We start from the raw sequence: 25,013 nt of genomic DNA on the forward strand, positions 1-25,013 counted from the left end.
AACCAAGCACCGTACCTCTTTATGAATTGTTGGGCATCCTGAGATAATCTGTTGTGAATTCCACCTTGCAATGTCCTGGTGATGTTCATCGTGAAAGTATCATTAACCAACTTATAGTTGCTCCCTGGCGGATGATGCAAGTAGGCATAGGAATCACAAGCTCTGACCTCGCCGGGTCCTCTTCCAATCACTCCTCTGTGAGGTAGTCCTGCGTATTCAACACTCCTGATCAAGGCATAAATGACATATGAACTCATGTGGAAGGACTTAGTAGCCTTGAGTCTCCTCAACTGTACGTCTAAGCAATGGCTAATCATCCTAGCCCAATGTATCGTACCTTTCCCTTGAACAATCACCTGGATGAAGTAAAACATCCACTTCTCAAAATAGAAGGCATGAGGGGTTCCTGTAACTCGGTTGAGCATGGTAATTAAATCTCTGTACTCCTCCTGGAAATCAATCCTGTGCGGTGTGTTCGGGACCTTGCTCAGACGGGGACGGCTCTTAAGTAGCCAGTTCTTATTGATAATGCTTAGACAAGCATCTGGATCATCTTCGTACATTGATCTGGCTCCTTCTATGCTCTTGTATATCATGTCCCTGTGCTCTGGAAGATGGAAAGCTTCACTTATAGCTTCCTCTGAAAGGTACGCCAAAGTGTTTCCCTCTTTGGACACGATCGTCCTAGACTGTGGATCATAGTGACGAGCACACTCGATCATCAACTCATGGCACTGAACAGCTGGAGGAAAGCCGGCCGCCTTAATGATGCCACTCTCGATTATTCTCCGGGCGACAGGTGATGGCTTGCCAATGTAAGGGACCTCTCGAAACTTCTTCGTGCTAAAGTTACCCAAGTTTGTATCTCCAATGTTGCTCCACTTCAACACGATCTTGGTCTCCACTTCTTCGGACTTCTGATCTTCTTTCATGAGAGCTGAGCAACTGGTGGATGCTCCCGCCTTTGGGGTCGCCATACCTACACAACATTTCGTTATTAGTAATATGATTTAGCAATACATAACATAGATTAGAGAGATAAATTTTAGGAAACTTCATGATAAGTCTTTGAGTTATCATTTCCTAAAATGAAACGATTGAGCTAGGAATTCAAAATTCAAAATTCAAAATATGAAATATGACGATGAATAAGTAAAACAATAAAATCAAATCGCCATACCTCAATAGAGAGCTAACTCTAGAATGCAAAAAGGACAAAATTTGCCTAGGCAAAATTGAGGTATATATGGTCTTCAACGTGATCTCCTCAAGGTAGTAATTTCGCCACCTTTTGTGTCCTTGACGTGATCTTCAAATTCCCCTTTAACGTGATCTTCAAGTCTTGGCAAATTCGCTCAATATAGATTCGCACCACCTTGGAAGTTACTAGCGCCACCTTGGATTGATAGTTCGCACCACCTTTGATTAATAAACTCCAAATCGCACTTTCAAACACAATTTCGCACCTTCTTCCTCAAAATCGCATGTAAGATAGGTAAAATGATGATGTGAAAATGAAGATTTCACTCTCCCTTTATAGCGCTCGCCTCACCATTCACCCCCAAGGCCGACTTGGTAAAAATAAGGCAATTTTAAACGATTTTTTAATAAAATAACAAGGCCGACTCTCCAAACCAAGCGCTCCAATCGATTCTTTTAATTAATTTAATAATCAATTATTAAATGCCATCGTTTTTAATTAATAAACTTCGATTTTTTTTTTACAAGGCAAAAAAATAATTAATTAAAACCAAGCGCAATATTTAAATGCCATTTTTAATTAAAATATCGATTTTGCTAGCATTTAAATAAATTCAAAAATGTTTATTTGAGCGCCAAAATATTTTGAAAATGAAGTATACGTACCTCATCGCCCTAGTCCCTTCCTGAGGGACAGGAGCGATCCATCATGTTGGTCTCGATTTTTGCATTTTTGACGTTCAACCTCTGCATCTCCACGTTCAAATCATCATTTTTGTCAGGTCCTTCGAGTTTGATTGACTTGCATGTGTGAAGGGATGCCTTTGGATGTAATATCGCCCTGGTCCCTTGGAGAGGGACAGGAGCGATCCTAATGTTTTCACTTGAAATTCTCCATTTTGACATCAACTTTTCCTTGTATGGTGAATAATAACTTTGCTTGTTCATTCCATGCTTGTCCCACTTGCTTTTCACAAGACATTTCGATGTTTAAAGGATCATCGCCCTTGTCCCTTGGAGAGGGGCAGGAGCGATCCTTGTCTTTTCTCCATTTTAAGCTCAAATCGGTGATATTTAACGTCCATTTCCCTTTGCATCGCCTTCCAAATGATGTTTAAAACCATGTGCGACTTTATCTCAACGTGATCTTTAAAAGATATCATGTGTTTTGGCAAATATCGCCCTGGTCCCTTGGAGAGGGACAGGGGCGATCTCCATGTTCTGGCTCAAATTCGTAAATATTTGATCTTCGTTCTTCGTTCATTGTCTTCCAAAGGACGTCCTTAACTTCGCCAATCCTTGCATTGTCTTGATTTTGAAGGAGCATGAGTGTTTTTTAATGAAATCGCTTTGGTCCTTGTCCAAAGGACAGGAGCGATATAGACTCCTTAGCTTGATTGATAACATTTGGACGTTCCAAACTTTGATATATCACTTTCAAAAGACGCCTTGAACCTTGTATGACCTTGTGAAGCCTTGTCTTAACGTGATTTTTGCATGAATCGGTCAATACCTTCAACATCGCTCTGGTCCCTTCCTGAGGGACAGGAGCGATCCTAATGTTTTGAGCTTGTCCTTAACTTGTTCAACTTGCAATTGTCTTCATCGTGTAGAATGAAGTCTTTTCGATTCACTTGGATACTTGGGACGTGATCAACTTTCAAATTTCATGTCCTTATACAAATTTCGCTCTGGTCCCTTCCTGAGGGACAGGAGCGAACTAGGCATTTTGGGACCCTTGTTGGCATTTCAAAATCTTCAATTTGTATTCAATGAATTCATTTCACCTCTGTCCTTGCCTTCAAACATAAACTTGACTTGATCTTTGCCTGAATCTTGCCTTATGAAGAATATCGCTCTGGTCCCTTGGAGAGGGACGGGAGCTACAATGTACTTCGCCCTGGTCCCTTCCTGAGGGACAGGAGCGATTTTGGCATTCTAGACCATTTTTCTTCATCTTTGCTCTTCAAGTTATATTCATTTGACAAAACATCTCCCTTTGGACCTCTTCAAATTGTTAAGTCATTGGAATCCTGCAAGGACAAAGCAATATTCGATTTGTAGCTCCGGTCCTTCACTGAGCGACAGGAGCGATTTTTCCCCTGGAGGTATTTCTGTGTTTGTGAAAATATTCAATTTATATTCAATGGAAAGATCACGCCTTTCTCTATCATTTCCAACTCGGAATTCACCTTGACCCTGCAGGAATAGTAAGATATTCGAAAACGAGCTCCGGTCCTTCACTGAGGGACAGGAGCGATTTTGCTCCTACAGGCCAAAATATCATGATTTTACAAGTTTAATCAATTCCCGAGGCAAAAACAAACCATTCCCAATGCCCGGAATCAAAAATCAAAAAAGTCAAAATTTGGTCAAAATTAGTCAATTGGACAAAAATTTACATTTCACCTTCAGCACTTAGACAAATTCAAGCTCTGCTTTCAAAATTCCAATTGAAAATAGACCATTCTGGCGAACTCATTGCATTCAAAATTTGCATTCTTAGAAAAGAAACTCAAAAGCTCTCAAAACTGACTGGATTCTGGCTTGAAAAGACGTTAATTAAAACCCTAAGGCTTGACCCTAAATCCAGACAACTGACTGACTAACAAAATCCCAAAAGCGAAGCGAAAAGGCGAGCGAAAAACGAGCAAAAAGAGGGGGTCCCCATTTGCAATGGGGCGATGTGTGAAATGGTCACAACAGGTAGCAAATGAGGTTTATGATGAATTTCGCTCTAGACCCTTTGGAAGGGTCAAGAGCGAATTTCTCTTTTAGGCTAAAATCTTGATCTTCAAATTCATTCAACTCCATCTCAAGGCAAGAACATACCAATTCATCTTCCAACATGCCCTAGAGACCAACACTTAGCCAAAATTAGTAAGGAAATGAGAGCTACAAAGATTTTCGCTCTGGACCCTTTGGAAGGGTCAGGAGCGAAAATCATGCTTTGAGCTTGATCCTTGACTTTTCCAACTCTCATCCTCTTTGGGAGGCAAACATAGATCCTTCCTCATGCATCTCCACCAAGATCCTGACTTTGGCTAAGGGAGAAATGAGTGCTTTCAAGAATTTCGCTTTGGACCCCTTGGAAGGGTCAGGAGTGACATTCACCTTTTGGGCTAGAATCCTTCATTTTTTCCACCCTTACTTCCTAAGGCTAGAACATTCAAAACACCTCCAAACATGCCTTAGAAACTAAGAACTTGGCTTAGACAAGGAAGAAATTGAGGTCTCCAAGGATTTTCGCCCTAGACCCTTTGGAAGGGTCAGGAGCGAAAATCACTTCCCAGGTTGATTTTCATCTTCCTTTCAACTCATTCTCACACAAACTTGATCAATTCAACTTCCTTTCATCGCAATCAAGACAAACCTCCATCCAACTGGGTCTAGGCAAGGTCAAACTAGGTTTTAAGGCCAAAGGAAGGCAAAAAATGAAGATTTCGCTCTGGACCCTTTGGAAGGGTCAAGAGCGAAATTCTTCTTTTAGGTTGATTTTCATCATCTTAAGGTCTAAAAACTCCTCTTCAAGGCAAATATGCATCAAAACCTACCAAACCATGCCTTAGAAGTTCCAAACTTGGTCAAGCTAAGAAGCAAAATAGAGGAAACATGAATTTCGCTCTGGACCCTTTGGAAGGGTCAGGAGCGAAATTCACCTTTTGAGTCAATTTCTCACTTATTTTCTCCTCCTCATACCTTGGACAAACTTCATTAGGCCTCCTTCCCTCATGATCATGCAATTTTATCCTTTAGGTCAACATATAGCTCCAGTTTTTGTGGAAAATAGGGTTTTACATGAATTTCGCTCTGGACCCTTTGGAAGGGCCAGGAGCGAAAATCATGTTTGAGCTCAAATCCTGACTCCATTTTCACATCCCCTCATTCAAACAAGTTTTTTTTCCTTCATTCAAAACCTAGGGAAGGGTTAGCTCAGAGCCTGAGTCGAGGTGGAGTGTCTTGTGGAGAAATTCACCCTGGACCCTTTGGAAGGGTCGAGCGAAATCCTCATTTTGGGCTTAATTCTCCTCCTTTTCCACTTGACTCTGCCTTAGTCTTGATCTTTGATTCATTCCTTCCATGTCTTAGCCAAATTTGCTCAACCACTCACTGACTTCCTCGAACTCAAACAGGACACCACCAGCAAAACCAAGCCTATGGAAGACCTTGAAAGAAACCCTAACTTGGAGCATCTACTGACTCATCCTAGCTCAAGCAGAGCCTGCTATCCAGCGATCCCCCTAACAGCACTCATCACGCAGAGGCTAACAGGCAAAAACCCGAAAAGACCAAGAAAGCAAACCCTAGAAAGCAAAAAGCAGGGGTCCCCATTTATAATGGGGTGATGTGTGAATATGTCACAACAGGACCCCAAACAGAACCTCGCAAAAGATGCATCACCACACAACCGTAGTTCTGACTTGAAAGGCATGCAGTGTGGAGTCATTTTCAAAAACAATTCACCTGCTTGAATATGAAGTTACACTTCATAAAAAAATCACTCAGATATATATCAAGATAATATCAACCCATAAAAAAAAACTTTCATCGGTTTTGAATAAGCCGAATATAGCTGCTCCAATAAAAGCTCAATTTGGTGCAAAGAATAAACTTCCGATGACCACACCATAATGTTAAAAAAAAACAAATAAGAGAGACAGCTACAGAAATGGTCATAGAATCCAATAAACATAGACATATATGGCCAGCAGATGAAGAGTAACGGCTTCCTTAAACAAAAACGTAATGAATGGATTCAAAAACACTCACCCAGCTCATAAAAGAAACATTACCACATAAAACAAAAACAAGCATCAATCTTTAATACCACAGAGAAAAATGTCATCCGCTTGAACGACTACCTCTCCACTAAGCATCACATCCGAAAAATAGAGAATAACTTAAAGAATCCGTCCCCAAGGAGAAACACCAAACATTTATGAGAGCATAGAAATATATTCGATGAAGACAAAATAAGATTGCTGCCATATTTGAAAGTTCAACTGATGATGTGGCAAATAATCTGACTAAGCTGCTGACCCAGAGACAAGTAGGCACACAGCTAGCTGAAGTAAGCATACACACAGCTCAAACAGGCAACCAAGCACCTCAAGCAGACACCCACGCACCTCAAGCTAGCAAGTAGACAGCTCAACCAAGAAGGCAACCAGCTCAAATAAACAGTAAGGAATAATCAGCAACATCACAAACTCAATTAAAACTTGACATCAATGACAAAAATTCAAACAAGTTTTGGGTCCTCTTGTTTGGATCTTGTTGTGCCAATATGTCCTTTGATGTTTGTTTCCAAATGGCTTAATCTTTGTGTTGACAACAGTTTTCAATGTCATGGAATCAGCTGCAATATATTCTGTTATAAAGTAATTAAGTATAAGAAGTAAATTCCATGTTTTAAGTCTACTCAAGGCGCCACTTTTCTCATAGACGAGCCTTTAACTCCAATGGCAGAGATTAACACAAAACTTTATGAGCATAAAAAATAAAACACATAGAACTCACATCCACAAATAAAAGATAGAGTGCATCTATAGTTTCAAGTTTCCCCTTTTTATTTTATTGCAAAAACTACCCAACTTATCTCTACAAATCATTTACACTTTCATCTCTTAACTACTTTTCTAAATCATTATTATTTTCCTAAAGTGATTTAAGCCATACTGACTGTTGTGACGTTTTCACACATCGCCCCATTGCAAATGGGAACCCCCACTTTTTGCTTTAGGCTTAGGGTTTTAGTGCAGTCGTCTTAGCTTCGCATCAGCTTCTTAGCCTTTAGTCTTTGGTGAGAGGAGGTTAGTTCAATGTCCATCTGTTGGGATATGGTAAGTTGAGGTTTGAGTTGCTAATTTTGTCAAGAAACAAGAAAGTTGTCAAGTTGCAAGGAAAGATGCTAAGCTACTAGGGTTGAATTTGTTTAAGTATTGAGTCATTATTGAGGGGATAGCAACGTTGATGCCCCTAGACTTGCCTTCTCTTCTTCTTACACAAGCAATCCTAAATTCATCTCTAAGGCAACAAAATGGAACGAGGTAGCATCCAAGTTGGAATGAAACGAGAATTTGACTAGAAATGGGCGCAAATTGCATGCACTATTGCATTTGCCGCCCTAGTTGTGCAAATGAAGGTGGGATTTGCGCCCTCCAACATGAGGCACCAAGATTGTTTGAGGTGATCTAATGGCTGTGCTAATTGCTTCCCAATGATGATATAGATCCAACTAAGACGATGAGCAAAGGCAACAAGTTCATAGAGTTTGAGGATAACATCAGCAAAATCTTGCCTAAATTGTGCAAATGAAGGTAGGATTTGCGCCCAACCTAGAAGGGGTATCAAAGCCTTTAAGTCACCTAGAACTTCACGAGAACCTAGCAACATATCAATGACACTGGCAAAAGTTGATGGAAAAGAGGGATGAGCCTGATGTTTGCAGCGAAAACTTGAATAAGTATGAGTCTTGGCAATGTCAACCGAACTTTCAAAGTTGTGCAAATGGGCATGAAAAATGTGCCCAAGCAAGGGTTGTGCAATTGACCATGAAAAGTGTGCCCACTTTGTGCAAATGAGCACCAATTTTCTACTCCATTTGTGCAAATTGGGGGTGAAAATGTGCTCAAGCAAGTAAAAGTTGTGCAAATGGGCATGAAATTTGCGCCTTCACTTGTGCAATTTAACATCAAAAATGCACTCATGGAAAGGTTAAGGAATATGAATGTAAATTCAAAGATTGAATTAAAATTTTGCCTAATTCAAGGACCTAGGAAGTAACACTTTGTGCAAATGAAGGTGAAAAATGCACTCGAGCAAAAAGTTGTGCAAATGAAGGTGAAAAATGTGCTCAAGCAAGAAGTTGTGCAAATGAAGGTGGAAAATGGGCTCTAGCAAAAAAATGTGCAAATGAACATAGGATTTGTGCCTTGAATCTTGTGCATATACATATGTATTTTGCGTCCTAATTGTGCAAGACAGGGGTGAAAAGGCTACCAAGCAAGGATGTGGATGGGGTTAACTCAAGTGTGTAACCAAAGCAAGAAGGAAGTATAGTTAGACACGCAACACATCAAGTGATGATCAGACCTTAAACAATGCCTAATTAAACCTAAATGAGGCGTGTGAGATTGAAATCAAACTTAGGCCTAAATGCTAGATATTCATTTAATGATTGTTTCATTGATTCATAATGTTTTAATTCAAATTAATTTTCTTTTGAAGGTCTGATTGCATGTGGATATGAAGGGATGCACAAGGATACAAAACAAGTGTAAAAGGGCTTCATTAAAGGCTATCAATGTGGTTAGTACCAAGCGGTCAAACCAGAGCTAGCATCAAGTGAACAACATTAAAAAGTCATACAAGCAAGATGATGGACTTCACAACTTTAGCTCAACAATTGCAACAAGATGAGGCTCTCAACATCTCAAAAGATAAAAGGATTTGCATAAGCAGTGCAAGTTAAACAATCAAAGCTAGAGGTTTGACTTGATCGTGACGATGCCATCATCATCACACCAAGCTTAGAGATGTTGAGTATCAAGAGATATTGCTTACCTACATACGCATGTAATCAAGTCTACAGTGCAAAATGAGGTGACATCCTTGTCATCACTGACCAATCAAAGGATTCCACGTCAGCATGTCCAAATACAATGTCCCTGACTCATTCAATAGAAGCACAAAATTCAAAATACCTAACCTCATTTTCTATCGGTTCACATTCAATATGGATCATATGTCAAATCAAATATAATTTTCTCATTGGCCGAAAAGGAGTTTGTTGTAACAAACCCTAGTTAGGGTTTTCATCTTGTAATCTCGACCATTAATAGTGCGTCAATCTGAGCCACTCATTGTAAAGGGTTCTGTGTATAAGGCTCAAATCTCTCATTGTAAAGGTTAATAGTTAGTAGTTGATAGTTGATCAATAGACATTAAATAGAAGATAGCTAGAGTAGAGTAGGAGAAAAGGAGATTGTTACAAAAACTTTGTTGCAAGAAACATATCATTTTCATTGAAGATATGGTAAATTTCATGTGTCGATTCAATATTTTGCATGGTCTCTACTTCCTATTTGTTTTAATGTTGATATGGATGGAAGTTATTGTGGATGATTAATGGTGAAATTCAAATGTTCATTGTTGTGCTTGCACACACACCCCATTTTCTTCAAATAGGGACCCCCGTAGTTGCAATCTGCTTGAGTGATGGAGAGAAGTAGAATCAACCAAGCACTATGAAACTTGCACATTTTCATTCACTTGCAGAGTCGTGTGTCATCATCTGTAGAGCCAAGTTCTAACTTTGCAAAGGATTCAAAGGGAAATCGAAAATGAGCAAAGGAGCTAACTACTCACGATATCATCATATGAGCCAAAGAAGTAAAGAGGAAATGAACTTTCAAATCGCGTGTCAAGTGTGAATCAGAAATCACACGAATTCCTCAGAGAATGTCGACGTTCCAAAGCTCACAAACTAGTAAAGGGGGGTCGAATGAAACTCAAAGCTCACAAATCAGGCATGAAGAAGAAAGTATTAAATCGCGCAATATAACCTTTTAGGCCGAAAATCATTTTCAAACTCACAGAACCCTCTTGTAGCCCGAAAATGAAAGAGGAGTCTAATTCGCCCAAATCTCCCAAGTTTGTTGTGCACGCCGAAAAACCCTAAGTCGCACAATTCGCCTTCAAAGGGCCAAAACTTAGGAAAAACAAATCGTGAATTCCTTCTCATTTGCCCGAAAGTGAAATAGAGTTGGCAAAGCGACCAATATAGCCGAACTTTTATGTTGAACGATTAAAACGTGAGGTTCACCTTTTTTTTTTAAAAGATCTCTCAAAACTCGCCATTTAACCCAAAATTTGGAGGCTTAAGGCAAAACCAGGAGTAGTCGCCATTCTCATCAGAAACCCGAGTTTCTCATAGCAAATGAGCAAAGATAAAGTTCGGTGATTGTGCCGAAATTGATAGTTTCAAAACTAAAATGAAAAATCGCACATTTTGGCCTCTAGGGCCGAAAAACTCCAAACCTCAAGAAGCCGAAAAACACTCCATTTGCCCAAAGAATTCATTTAAGGACCAAAATCGCACCAAAGGCCCAAAAAGGCCGAAGAGGATTAATCTTGCCAAATGAGTCTATAGGCCGAAAATGCCAAAATGGAGAAAATCGCACTTTTTTGGTCTAAATTCCCAAGTTTGGTCAAATGAAAGCGAGTTTTTTCATTTCCTCTCCAAAGCCGACCTTACAAAAGGTTTCAAATTCCCGCAAAATAACCAATCATGCCAATAAACCAAAATTGAAGACCTAAGTCGCGAAAAAGGGAGCTTTGAGCTGAAATTAAAAGGGGCTTCAAATTCGCGTGAAACACTTTGGAAGGCAAATAAAAACTCTAAATTCGCCAAATCCTTCATTTGCCTGAAAAAGTTATTCAAGTGTTCGAACCACGCAAAGGAAGGCAAAAGCCCGAAAATAGCAAAGGGGGGGCCAAGTCGCGCGATTTAGCTTGGTAGGCCGAAATATAAGGTGAAGTCGGAACCTTGCGGAATGACCTTGCACACCGAAAATTTCCAAATCGTTCAACATCGTCGCCTAGTAAGCCAGAACTTATAAGATATAAAATTGTGCAATGATCCTTATAAGCCCGAAAAGGAGAAAACACTAAGTTCGCAAGTTCGCAAATAGCCCAATCAGCCTGAAAATCACTAAGTAGAGGGGCGAAATCATTGTCGCCATAGTTCATACTTGCCAAAGTCGTATTGAAGTTCGGCTTTATTCAAACTTTTAAATCTCGCATTTTCTTTAGAATTCCCGAAAAATCACCAAGAGCTTTCAAATCGGCCTAAATGGCCGAAATGTGAGGAAAGCCTCCAAAGCGCACAAAACACTTCCATAAACCAAAAATTAGAAAAGGACTCGATCACACATTTCAGCTCAATAAGCCTAAAATCATAAAGAAAGTTAAAATCACACGGGATAGAGCTAAATGGCCAAATTCCCAAAACAAAAAAAGGGTCGAGTTTTATAAAGAGGAAAGTTTTGAAGTTTGGTTGTTTCATTAAAATTGTAAAGCAAAATGTAAGTCTTGCTTTCTTCTCCAGAACACGAAATTTCACAAGAGTGGTGTTAAAATGGAGCCAAAATCTCACATTTTAGGTGAAGCATTCGAAATTGGATATGCTTTAAAAAGGCTTAAACTTAACATCTCACAATTCACCTCTCGGGCTTGAATTTCATGTAAGGATCGGATTTCACGTTTGAGGAGAGACATTTAAAAGATACATTTCACAAAGAGCTTCTCAAGCCCGAACTTCACTGAGACGAAGCCAAACGTTAAATAAAATTTAATATTTGTCTAATTAATTTAGTTAATTTTTGAGATTGATTGATTAAAGATGAATTTGATTGTTTGCAGGATGATGTCAAGAAGAGCTAGGGCGTTAACCTGAAGTTCAGATTGGAGGCCTGATCGCGATCGACGCCAAAAAGAAGATGCAAGAGCACGAGATCTGAACCAAGCATTGGGAAGCCTGTCGCTGGACCCCAAATTGAAGTCCACCACCGAGACCAAAGACCGAAGAACATTCAGAATGCAGCAAGTGCGCATTCCCAGAAGGATACACTACTGGAAGAAATTCCAAAAATTCAGTTTAAAAGACTGAAACTGTTTTATTGTAAAGAGTTGCCTGTGGGTCCCGCTCAAGATATTTTAAAACAAAGGGACACGGGTCAGTTATGTTCAACTACCAGATAGACCCAAATTGAAGCCAAATAGCGATAGGTAGTTGAAAAGGTGGTTGGGTAGATAACTGAAAATTGAGTGGGCATGGGTTAAAGCTGTCAGGCTTCTAGAAGGCAAATTGCAACCCCTGGATGCAGTCAATCCTGCCCATCGATTCAAATATGTAAAATCTATAAAAGGCAGCCTTTCTATTATAAAGGGTTAGATTTTTAGGCAGTTAGGCTGTTAGATTTCAGGTAGAATAGGTTAGAGTTTTGTAGAAGGTTAAATTTTAGTAGTAGCATAGAGATGTTGTAGGAATTGTTGTAATAGCAGCTGAAGCAAATATATGAACATTGAAATATGGTGTTTATTGTCTTTGTTTTCTTCTGTTTGCATGGTTTCCTTCGGCAATTTAGATAGATCTTTCTTTTTTGGGTGTGCAGGTATTTGATGGATTCAGGCTCATACCATTGAGGATATGTTGATTGTGTATCCTTGTGTATGGTTAGCCTGAGCCTTTAAATCGTGCTTAGTTCAATTGCAAGTGTTTGTATGAGCTGTGCCAAAATTGGGTGCTTAACCATGCTCCTGCAATCTGAAAATCTTCCAAGTCCCGTTGAAGATTGCACCGTTCCTGCGAGGTTGTGAGTTACTCTGGCCAAGCAGGGATTGGTTATGTTGAATCCGTCTACCCGCATACCAACCTGCCTAATCTCAGGTTTCTCTAAACCCTTCTCTTTTGCTTTTATTTCACAGCTTGAGAATCACAGCATCATAGGATGCAAACCAGCTTGTTGCAAAAACGTAAGTCCCCTTGTGCTCCCAGCAAAACACATCAACCATTAAGCTATCCTGCCGTCAAGAACTAACATTTGGAACCTTGAGGTTGTCCCCTTTGATCGATTAAAAGCAGCATTAGGGCTTCCTTATACAAGAGAGGATAGGATACTCGGCGAGAACATTCTATTATGCGTTGGTTGGATAGAGTTGCAGCGATGCGACTTTAAACGCGTCAACATTCATATTACTTGTATTTTGATGATTGTTAATTACTTTGTGTGGTCAACTAAACTCTTTGAATGAGCTTAACTTCGATTGCTACTCACTCATTGATATGCATTACATTGACGGTGTCTATGTTGTTGGTAGTAATTTGAACATCATTAGCTCTCCTTAAAAAATTGCACCAACTTTGCCTAGTTGTTCCTTGCAGAGCTAGCAAACTTAGCATGGAATGGTTTCTCATCTTCATGGCAAGCATTTGGACAGAATATTTGTGCCCGAGAGAATCTTCCTTCGTTTGAAAGATTGTGGGATAACTCTATCTAGGAGGAGACTCGAATCAAGTCAAAAGCTAGCTAGAAGGGTGATGACAATAATTTAGCCCTCTTTGGACAAACAAGAATGAGGATAAAGATTCATTCTCACTACAAAGGAAGGACTTTAGTAAAATCAAGTGCTTCATTTGTCATAAATTTGGTCATTGTGCATCAAAGTTTCTAGACAAGAAGGAGAACGAGAAGCAACAGCAAAAGGAAATGGCAGCCTCTGTAGAAATTCAGATGTATGAGTTTGCTACCAATTTTAAGAAGGATTTCTCAATGGTATCTTGTCTTTTTTCCAGCATGATTCTAACGCATGCTTCATATGTGGACAATGAGACATCTAGACATGTAGCAATATTTTACAAATCTAAAAGAACATAACTCTAGAGTTTAGGTTAAGCTAAGTGATGATGCCAAGTATCCGGTAGAGCTGGTACAATTCTATTTCAACTGCAATCAGGTAACTCTTCAGATTTTGATGTTTTGTTTGTTCCTAGTGTCAGGAAGAATTTGCTTTCAATTTTAGTTTCAAAAGTTAAGAGCTATGTAGTTGAATTCAAAAATCAGCAAGTCCTTATCAGGCCAAAAAGAATCTAACCCAGATACTGCACATGTAAAAGGAGTTAGATAAGGCAATCAATACAAGTTAAGTGGTGAACTAATTCTAACTCTAGTTCATAACAGTGACAATCTGTGCAAGTTATGGCAAAAGAGGATGGGACATCTGCATCACAAAGCATTACTTATTCTGAGGGAGACATTCCAAAATTCTAGATTTCAGCATTGGTCAGCAGGGAGCATGTAGAGGATGCAGACATGGCATGGCAAGTATGCCAAGGTTGCTTTCCCAGGCAGTGAGCATAGATCTAAGGAAATTCTAAAGCTAGCGCATTTGGATGTTTGTGGACCGCTATCAATAGCATCAATTTTAGGAAGCATGTATTATGTTTCCTTTATTGATGACTTCTCTCACAAGAATTGGATCTACTTCTTAAAAACCAATGATGAGGTCTTTAGCAAGTTTCAAGAATTCAAAGCTCTAGTTGAAAATCAGATAGGGAAGCAGATCAAGGTCTTGAGATTGGACAATGGGGGGTTAAGTATACCTCCAAGGAGTTGAAGGGTTTCTGCAAGGAGGTAGGGATCAAGAGTGAGCTAACTGTTCCATACAACCCAATAGAATGGGTTTACAATGTGGAAAGATCAATCCATTATAGAGATTGCTCTGGCCATGATTCCTGACCAAGACTTACCAATGTTTCTATGGGCGAAAGCATGCAACATACCAATCTACATCCAAAAGTGATGTCCTCACAGGATCCTGTAGGACAAGACACTAGAGGATGCATTCACTCATATTAAGCAGAAGTGAGTCACTTCCGCATCTTTGGTTGTCCAATTGATATTCATAAACCAGTAAAGAAGGGAACCAAGTTGGAACCTTTGATTTATTTTTAGTTTACAATGGGACTTCAAGGGCCTACTAGGTCTATATTCTAGAGCAATGGAAGGTCGTAGTCAGTAAAAAAATGTAAAGTTTAAGGAAGATTCTCCATCCAAGAAGTCCCATGAGCTCATTCCAGTAACAAAAGATGAGGAGCAAGAAGGTCCAAAGGTTGAGTCTTTGTCTTCAAAGATACCAATTGTTTAAAATTCAAAACAACAATCTTCAAACGAGATTTTAGTCCCTTCTACATCTCTTAGTAGACCTTGATGGTTCACAATGAGGGATGCTCAAAAACAACTTTGGTTCCCATGAGCACACTGAAGGAGAGTAATCTTTCAAAAGGGTTTCCAAATACATGGCATTGATGAGTAGCGTCATAGATTTAGAGCCTTCCAGCTTCTAAGAAGTAGCAGACAAGTAGGTTTGGCAGGATGCTATGGTGGAGGAATACACATCCATCATCAAGAATGGGGCACGAAACAATGCCAAGACTAAAAGGGAGATCAGTTGTGAGTTCCAAGTGGCTCTACGAAATCAAGCACATTGCAAATGACAATATAGAGAAATTCAAAGCGAGGTTTGAGGCAAGGGGGTTCTCCCAAAAAGAGGGAGTGGACTATGAGGGGACATTTGCTCTAGTTGCTAAATACAATTCCATTACAACAGTTATGTCTTTAGTTTCATTTATGGGATGGAAGATACATCAGATGGAAGTTAAGACAGCTATTCTTAACGGTATCACTGAAGAAGTGTGTATATAGAGCAACCTAGAGGTTTCAAGGTAAATGGGTAGAAATCACATGTTTGCAGGCTTAAGAAATCCTTATATGGACTCAAACATGCACTAAGAGCTTGGTATTCCAAGATAGATGAATATCTGTGAAGTATGTGCTTTACCAAAAGCACAGCAGATCTATATATACAATAGTTGGGAGTCTTGGGACTGATCTACTTATTTTGGTGTTATATGCAGATCACTTGTTTATTACAAGAGCAAAATAACTGACTACAAGCTGCAAATAAATTTAGCTACTAAGTTTGAGATGAAGAACATCAGCATGATGCATTACATCTTAGGTTTAAAAGTTTGGCAGACATCATGGTAGACCTTTGTCGGGCAAGCTAAGCATGCAATTGAGATCCTAAAGTGACCCCTGATGGAGAATTGCACCTAAGGCGGCACCTATGATCACTAATCCAAATAAGGTGACAACTATAGGTTCAAAGTTGGTGTATCATATTGTACAAGCAGCTGATAGATTCCTTGGCATATTTGCTCAACATAGACCATTTATATGTTTTGCAATAAACATCTTGAGTCAATTCATGGTGGAACCAAGGCATGAGTATTGGGTAGCAACAAAACATGTGCTCAAATATTTGAGGAGCATAGTGGAGTATGCTTTGAGATATCTTGGAGATGGTGACATGAAGTTGCAAGGATATTCAGACTCAGATTGGGCAAGTAGTGCAATAGATAGGAAGTGCACCTTGAGGTGTTGCTTTAGGTTGGGTTCAGCAGGAAGAAAACATTTGTGGCATTTAGTTCAGCAAAGGCAGAATACATGGCAGCAACTACTGATAGTTGTGAGACCATTTGGCTTCACAAGTTACTTACAGGAATGTTTGATCATAATTGGATCCCATGATCATTTACTGTGATAATCAAAGTTGTGTCAAACTCTCTAAGAATTCAATGTTTCATGACAAGACTAAGCACCTAGAGATCAGATATCACTTCATTCAAGATGAGATTCAAAAGAGAGCAATTACACTTTAGTATATTACCACAGATCAACACGTGGTTGATATTCTGACCAAGCCCTTAACAAAAGAGAACTTTGAAGCATTCAAAGACAAACTTGGATTGGTGCAAAATTACTTACTCGCTACGAGTGAATGTTGACTATTTTCTCTTGGATAGGAACTTCCACACAAGTTTGGTGGGAACATGTTGGAAGTGGTTAGAGTTATTCTATTTTGCATTTCACTTTTCAGTAAAAAGTGAAAGTCTTTTATTTAGCTAATTAACACTAATAAAGTGTAGATAATACATTGATGATTTAGACTTACTTTCAACTCACCTCTTGCAAGAGTAAAAGCTTTTTGAAGATTAGAATTTATGCTAAATGGTATAAAGATAGGCACAAGATAGAAGAATAATATATAATGATAAATTACTGTGCAGCTGTGGTAAACAGTGTGTAGAGGTTTCCTTGTAAGCTTTTCAAAGAGAATGAAAAACTGATTTGAAGGTGTAATTTTCTGTTCATTTGTTTTTTATGCTTCCGTTGCTTTCAAGTTACAACTGCCATGTGATTGATGCAATGTTAAAAATATATATACAACATTAGGACAGCAGTCACGTTGGTTGAGAATTTTCTAAATATTTTGATTGCTTGTTTGCTAAATTTACCTGGAAAAATTTTCTTTTAGGGAGCTAAGTATAATAACAATCAAAAGAATCTAGCTTGGAATGACATTGTCTTTGGTATCATGTGCCACAATTGCTGTCAAACCCAGTTTTTGTATAGAAAATTGAAGCTTGAATTCTGTCAACTAAATATTTGTAGTTACAATGGAAAGAGAGAAAAAATAATATCCTTGAAGAGGGAAGAAGAGTGTGTACTAACTTTACCAGTGAAGTTGCCTTTCTTAAATTGCTTTGCAAAATGAATTGCATCTGAAGAATCCTGATGCAGAACTCAAAAGTTTTTTAGCAATGTGTAATTAATGTTTGACCCAGAATACATGATTGACATTAGAAGGTAGGCATATATCTCTCACATTCCAGATTGGACACACATCAATCCTCGTTCATGAATGTAGAGGTTGATAAAGAGGGCTGGGATGTAATTAAAAATTATAGTATTGACAACGACACTGACAGAGAAATCCAAGAACAGGTTTAGATGACTATAAACAGGGGGTTGCTAGATAATATTCTTTGAACCTTCCAAACTGATCCTCTGGTACTCAGGGATGATGTTCAAGAGCCAGTCAAGAGCCGGTAGATACTGTGCTCGGTGGTGATGAAAACACGTTGGAAAGAGAAAAATAAAACCAGTCCTTCAACTCTCCAAGAGATAACTGATAGAATAGAGAGCAGCAAAGGCTCCAGGAACCAGTAAACAATGATCCTCTCTCAATTCAGTGGAGTCAGGTCTCCTCCTACATGAGCATTCTTAAGATTCATTACTCGTAAGCCATCCAATTCCAGCTACTGGATATCAAGGGATTTTTCCATCTTTTGAAGAAAGGATAACCAAGAACAAGGTCCTTGAGATGGTGAACACTGTACAGGGGTTATTGGATAAAATTGACGCACAGGGACAACAAAGGCAGACCGTAAGATGCACTAGGTCCTGGCATTGAAGATGATAGTTGCTGATGTGGAAGCTGGTGAGGCTATGGCTAGAGAAGAAAAATATGTTGGAAACACCTTTGCTGAGGGGCTCTTCTAAGCCTAAATGAGACCTTTGCTTTCTAGCTTTATTTAAAAGCTAAAGAAAGTGACTTTAAGTTGTATCATTTTTGTGAACTCCTAGAAGTGGCTTAATTCCCACCTGGCACAGAACTCAGTCAATTGAATTAGATAGTGCTTTGGAGGCTGCTTAGCACATGCGTTTTTTAAATTGTGCTTTGATAAGTGATTGTTCAAGCTTCAACACTTCCTAGTTTTGTAAAATTTTATCACAATATAATTGAAAAAAAGCTTCTACTCCCGTGACTTTGCACTCCAACTTAATTAAATGGTTTAACCTAATTAAACGTTTTAACCTGGAAAGCTATGGACATGTCCTAAGAGAGGCCTTAATCCAACTTCTGCATATCTACAGCTTTTTTACAGATACTAGAATAAACTGTAACTTTATTGAATATGACAGTTATGAAAATGCCAATAGGCATAGCATGCTCCTGCATCAAGATCAAGCCATCTTTGTTTCTGAGTGTCTAACTGAACATTTTTTTCTTAAATTCATGAAATTTCCAGAGTCCATAATGATGTGTTTGTGATTCTTCTGAATGAATACTTTTTTCTTAAATTCATGAAATTTCCAGAGTCCATAATGATGTGTTTGTGATTCTTCTGAATGTGCTTGTGATTCTTCTGAATTTGACTGTGTAGATTTTGTTGTTGCCAACATTTCGGATCAAACACCATGATTCATCATCAGGACAAGAGAACAAGAGAACAGATTTTGCTGTTGCCAGCTCTTTTTTTTTTTTTTAATGTTTCATAATTCAAATATTTCCGTTGCAGTTAACATCCTCCAAAATCAAACCAATATGCTACTTATTATTGACAGACATTTGAAGGAATCGAGAGAAATATAGACATTTTGATGCAAATTTCCCCACTTGACAGATATTGCAAAATAGGCATAATAAGTCGCCAACATTTCTACAATTGATTGAAAACATTATGTTCACCAGGAGTACTCCCGTGTGTCCAAAGACTTATGATGTAAGAGTAGCGGGAACATTTATGCAAGAGTAACCGAGGCTCATATACCATCACTGCGTTAAGGCAATACATAGCTCCGGAAAGTATGTGCTGAATCGGTGATGTACATTCAATTATGGCAAGTTTTTACAAATTCAAACTTACAACACACCGTGCCACAGGCAACCCACGACTTTGCCCAAGATTTACCAAGCAAACGAAGGTCAAGCACTGACCCTGCATCTTAGGCATCACTAAGCTGACGCTCACAATAAAATTTCATGAATTCACAGAATCTAATAGATTTCAGAAGACTTTTAGGCCGAATCCAATAGGAAACAGAAGGACAAATCAGAACCCAACCTCTGCTAATTAATCAGCAGATCACCAAAAACATGAAACCCTAAGCATGGTTGATAAAATCCGTAGCAAACACTTGCGCATACACCAATATCTCTAGAAAACAGAAGAATCAAAGGAAACAAAAAGAAAAAACATAACATTTTCAATTGGAAAATAAATTAAACAGAAACTTCTTGAGCAAATGAAGAAATAAGCACTGACCTGTGAGAGCAGAACTTGATTATGGACGGCCAATTGAAATGGATTATTCCTCCCTAAAATAAGCTGCTCTTCTTAAATTGATGTACTGCACGCAATCTCAGAGTTGTCCCCCGCTTGATCTTCCCCATCACCAAATTTGGAAGTGTTCATAAGGAGGTGCGGAAAAGCATCTCCTCAAGCAAAGAAGTATTTGTTTTATTATTATTATTATTATTATTATTATTTTAGAAGAGTTTCGTGCAAAAAACTTTATTAGCCCCTGCCAATGGATAAGCAAATTTATAATGACTTCATTTTTTAAATATTTATATTACAATTTTGAATTTTCTTATAGTTTTTATTGATACTATTAATTGGATTTGAAATTGAGTGTCACTTACACAATTATATTGTATTTGTTGTCTCAAATTTTATATATTTATTTGTTGGAATGTAGATTATATGTTTTGGGATTCATGTAATGATGTTATTTGGTTGTTGTAATTCTTTTTGAGAGATTAAGTATAGGAGGGTTGTAAATTCAATTACAAAAATTTAAACATTACAAAATAGAGTATTAACAAACCACACCAAAAATTTGGTCTCCAGACCAAACCTGATCAACAAACAACTAACATATAGCACTACTGGAAAACACAAAAAACAGACTTAACAAAGATATTTCCAGTCTTTTGACAAGGGTCCATAGAATCCTACCAACAAGCAATATTTAGAGTATGCTTAGTCTTTTTGTGCTTCTTGATAGTCTCCAGCTAGTCTTCCTCCTCACTTTGTTTCTTTTTCTTCTTCTTAACCTTTGACTATCCATTCGCCACCCTTATCACAGATTTTTTCATAATGTCAAATCAATAATTTTCACAAGCTCGGGGAAGGATTTCTCAATTTTCGTTGGTCTATTATGATATAGATGCAAAGTATTATATATGTTATCCCATTTTTATCACAGATTTTGCAATCCTCTTGCTCTTTCCTAGCCCTTTTCCATGGTGCAAACTCTATTTCGAATTTCCTCAGTTTCTACATAATACATGTCCAACAAGTCCTCGTACTATTCAATCTGCTCAATCTTATATTACTCCTCTTGATCATCCTTGGTATTAGTGTCATCTTTCCTAGACTCTGACTTCTCCTCATCCCCAAAAGGAAATTCTTACACCAAATTATGAGGAGAAAGAGAAAGAGAAGCATCATCATTATCATGTTGGTTAAGGTCAACCATGTCCTTTAACTTACTATCAGGTTCCTCACTTGAAGAAGAGAGGAAGTCCTTGACCTCATTAAACTCCCCTTCATAATCAATCTCGACATTTTTTACTTTCATATTAGACAATTTATTATTTTCACTTCAATAGGCCTTCGCCAATTTGGTAGATCTTCTTCCACTCAATAGCTCCTTTTCACCCTTATTAGACTCTTCCTCATCTGATATGTCAATAGCTTGCTCCTTTATGGCCTTAACTTTGTCCTTCTAACCAACTCTCTTCTTTCCCTTGAAACTCTTGGAACCCTTATTAACCTCAATAGAGTGGTTCTTTTTAGCTTTTGTTTCTAACTGGGGCTCATCATGGATGATATAAATAAAGGAAGTCTTTCTTTTTGAAATGGAGGTGAGATTAGTAGCCAAGGGACTTTTTAAAACATTCGACAGGTTATCTAAAAAGATAATTTTCTTTTTTGTTCTCCACAAAAACAAGGTTAATAATTATGGGAGGGATTTCCAGGATTTAATTAGGGCTAGGTTTTTTCCCCTTCAAGACCTTAGCAAGGGTGGTGAGGCTATTGGTATTCCCCTTAAGATTCTAACAAATACCTTTAAGTTTCTATTTGAAGTAATTTGCACATTGGGTTTTTTTACCCTAAGAGTTGATGACAAGGGTGAAACTCAAACTATAATGGTACAAAGTGAATGTCAATTGTTGATACAGAGAAGATAAGCCCCTCTTTCAACACATTTTTATAAGGAAGACAACAAATAAGAATGCACACTTATAATATTTCATGTTTAAGGTGGTCAAGGAGTGGAAATTGATACCTATGTATAGTTTTAAATCTTCCTTCTAATGTAAATACTTCACTTTGTGCAAAAATAGCATGTGTCATGACATAAATATCTCCTCTCTAATGTAGTCATTTTGAAGTCTTTTGATTTTTCACCTTTCTTTAAGAAATCCTCAATAAATTTGTAATAGCTCATCTTGTTGATTCTCTTCACCTTCACAAGTAAGGCCAACCACCTTAGTTATCATCACCTCATTGACAATAAAACTAACCCCCCCTTTAGTCATTGAGCCTTTTTTCCATGAAATTACAAAGTGAGAGGTTAAATATTCATTAAAATATAGATCATAACACAAAATAAGGGAGTGAAACCCCCTCTTTCAAATATTTCCCATATTTTGACATTCTTTTTAGCATTGAAGAAGAGACAAGGTTCACCCTTAGTCGTTGACTCCCCATGGAAGCTTTCCAATAGCAAGACACATAGCCAGAGATGTAGAGAAAAAAAGACAAGTATTAACAACAAAATATTGAATGGAACCCTACCATCCCATAATGAATATCGCATTACCTTTCTTTCTTCTCATTGTACAAGAGAAAATTGAAGTGGCATCATGATGTTTCAATCCACAAAATAAACATTGGATAAATCTTTTATATATTTTGTCTTGCTTGTATTTTTCAAAATCACACAATATTCTCTTTTTAATTTCACTATATGTGATGTGATTATTCACACTCCCAAACTTAGTGATTAAATAATTCTTACAAGTCTTAAAACTTATTTTGCCATAGGGAGAAAGGAATATACCACTCAATCATGTTAATATCAATCAAATTTCTATAAACCTATTTAAGAATCCTTAAGGTGATATTACATTTCTAGCTATTCATATTGTTCCCTTTTAAATTGCTCAATCCATGCATTCGAGCACCTTAATAGTTAACCACCATACTATTAATTATCCAAATAAAAGAATTAGTCCCTAACTTCCTTTTATTATCCATGGGTATAAATTATGATGCTCTGCAAAATGGGATATGTTAGACAAAAACCTGTGGTCGTATAACACATAAGAAGCACAAGAAACAAATAGAAATGTTACTGTTAATCAAACAAAGACTGGTCTAAGCAGGCATACCAAGAGAGACACTAAAAGAATAATGAAGCATTAAACTATGAAAATAAATGCAAGAAGACATCTCCAAATGCCTTCCACCATGCTTGTAGCTCCTCCTCCCTTGTTCCTATCCTCTCCAAGTTCCAAATTAGTGTAGCTCTCAACAGCTTTTTGCACTATGGATGCCTTATGGAGGTTCAAGATGAAAGATGATTTAACTAAATGCTATGCAAATGTGAACAAAAGTTAAAATAAGAGATTATCTAATTAGCTAGTGTTGATTTTAAACCAAAAGAGTGAATATGATTGATTTATGCTAAATGCTCTCTAAAAATGACTATAATGTAAATGCATACATGTTTTTAGGATCTGGATTATGAAGAAATGGGCTCTATTTATAGGAAAAATGGAGCAATGGATGGTTGAGATTGAGTAATCTCAACAAGGGTAATGATTTAATGGTTTATGATCTGTGTGGGGACTTTCAACCCAATCCCAGAATGACAAGTGTCAACATGAGATGGGTTGAGAGGAGAGGGAAGAAGCATTAAATGCTTGACATGACCTGAGGGTTAACTTGGGAGGTGAGTTTAAGGTTGAGTTGAATGAATAAATTCATTATCCAAAGAATAATGCTTTTATCCAATGGGTAAACTCTTGTGCAAGAGTTAGTGAGGATAACCATGGTCAAAGCAATAAATGCTTGAGGAGATGCATGGGTTACACGAGGGTTGAGTTAGGGGTCAAAGTCCCTAACCATGGGTGCAAGTGGATTTAACCATAAATGGTCATGTAAGAGCCTTTAATGATCATGTAAGAGCCATTAGTGGTTTGGAAGACTTTAGAGGTTAAATTGTTGAACACACAAAGCATTTAATGTTTTTCAAAGACTTTGAATTCTTTGATAAGTGACTCTAAGTTGCTTAGGAATGTGACAATAATTAGGGGATGGATTAGGATAATTAGGAAGGGTTTAGAAGAATCTAGAAGGGAATTAGGATTGCAAGTGGGTTTGGTGGGTGAGAGAAGATAGGATTTTTATTGAAATAAAATTCATTTATTTCAACAAATAGGTGCAAGTTGCATTTTTAGGAGAATGCAAGTGGGGGGGATTTTAATGATTTAAATAAATGTTTTATTTAATTTATTTAAAAGAGGAAAGGTGATTAAATTGAATAAATAGAATTTATTCTTTTAATTGATTGTGAATTTGGTTTAATGAATTAATTAAAATAAATTGAATAATTTATTTAATTAATAAGAGAATATTTTGAAGATGAATTAATTAAATGTTAATTTAATTAACTGATGGCTAGTGGGTTTTTAATCAAATAAATAGCAAATGTTCATTTAATTAAAAATGGACAGATTTATGTGACTACAAATTATATTTGTCATTAGAGAGAATCTCCTTAACCTTAGTCAAAATCTCCCTATCATATATTGAATACTTATAATCTTAAAGATTGAGACCAAAATTAGTCATTGCATCAATGACACAAAACTACCTTCTCTAATTTAAGTATGCTTCACTTTGAATCGAGCAAAATTCAGCAAATAAGATTTGTTGTCATTAATTACATTTCTTGTCTTCCATGGGGGTTTATCTCTCTCACATAGTACATCATTTGGTGTTTTTACAATTGTATCTAATATCGAATGACTTACATAAAATACTAGATTATAGTGAATTCTTTCAATTTTGACTACCTTTCCTTCCTAAACAAATTTAATATATTGATGTAAAACAAAAGGAATAGCCTCGCATTGTTTTATCTACTGTCTCCAAATGATATGTATATTGCAACCTAAATGTAACTAATATTATTATAGATAAGAGGATAACATGTAGTTGAGCTATGTGTAAATTTATTTAACTAGCAAGAGAAACATACTTAACATTAAGGAGGCTCTTGCAAATCTGTATGAACATGCCTCCTATCTTTATAAAGGATATATATGAGAATAGAAAGATTGGCCATATGATCTTAGTATTTATCTTTTTATATCTAAGTTATAATATTGGAGCTAATAACTATATATATTTTCAATGCATATTTGTGTCTAGATCTATTACTATGTAAGTGACTATTGTTTCTTTTTGCTTATGATTTGGATAGAGATCTCACATAAGATTTCAAATCCCTCATGCACCTTGGGTGAGTAGCCTCCAAAAT

General features: G+C 37.5%; 1 protein-coding gene across 1 annotated transcript in view; it reads right to left on the reverse strand.

Annotated features, from left to right (window-relative positions):
- The window catches only part of LOC131063585 (lecithin-cholesterol acyltransferase-like 4), a 102,126-nt gene extending 82,835 nt beyond the window's left edge, over positions 1 to 19,291 (reverse strand). The window contains exon 1 of the mRNA XM_059219805.1: positions 19,141 to 19,291. Coding sequence (XP_059075788.1) covers positions 19,141 to 19,246 — 106 coding nt within the window. The 5' untranslated portion in view covers positions 19,247 to 19,291. The remainder of the gene's footprint in view (positions 1 to 19,140) is intronic.
- Positions 19,292 to 25,013: the final 5,722 nt, after the last annotated feature.

Source organism: Cryptomeria japonica, chromosome 4, assembly GCF_030272615.1.
Source record: "Cryptomeria japonica chromosome 4, Sugi_1.0, whole genome shotgun sequence".
In the NCBI taxonomy this organism is placed as follows: domain Eukaryota; kingdom Viridiplantae; phylum Streptophyta; class Pinopsida; order Cupressales; family Cupressaceae; genus Cryptomeria; species Cryptomeria japonica.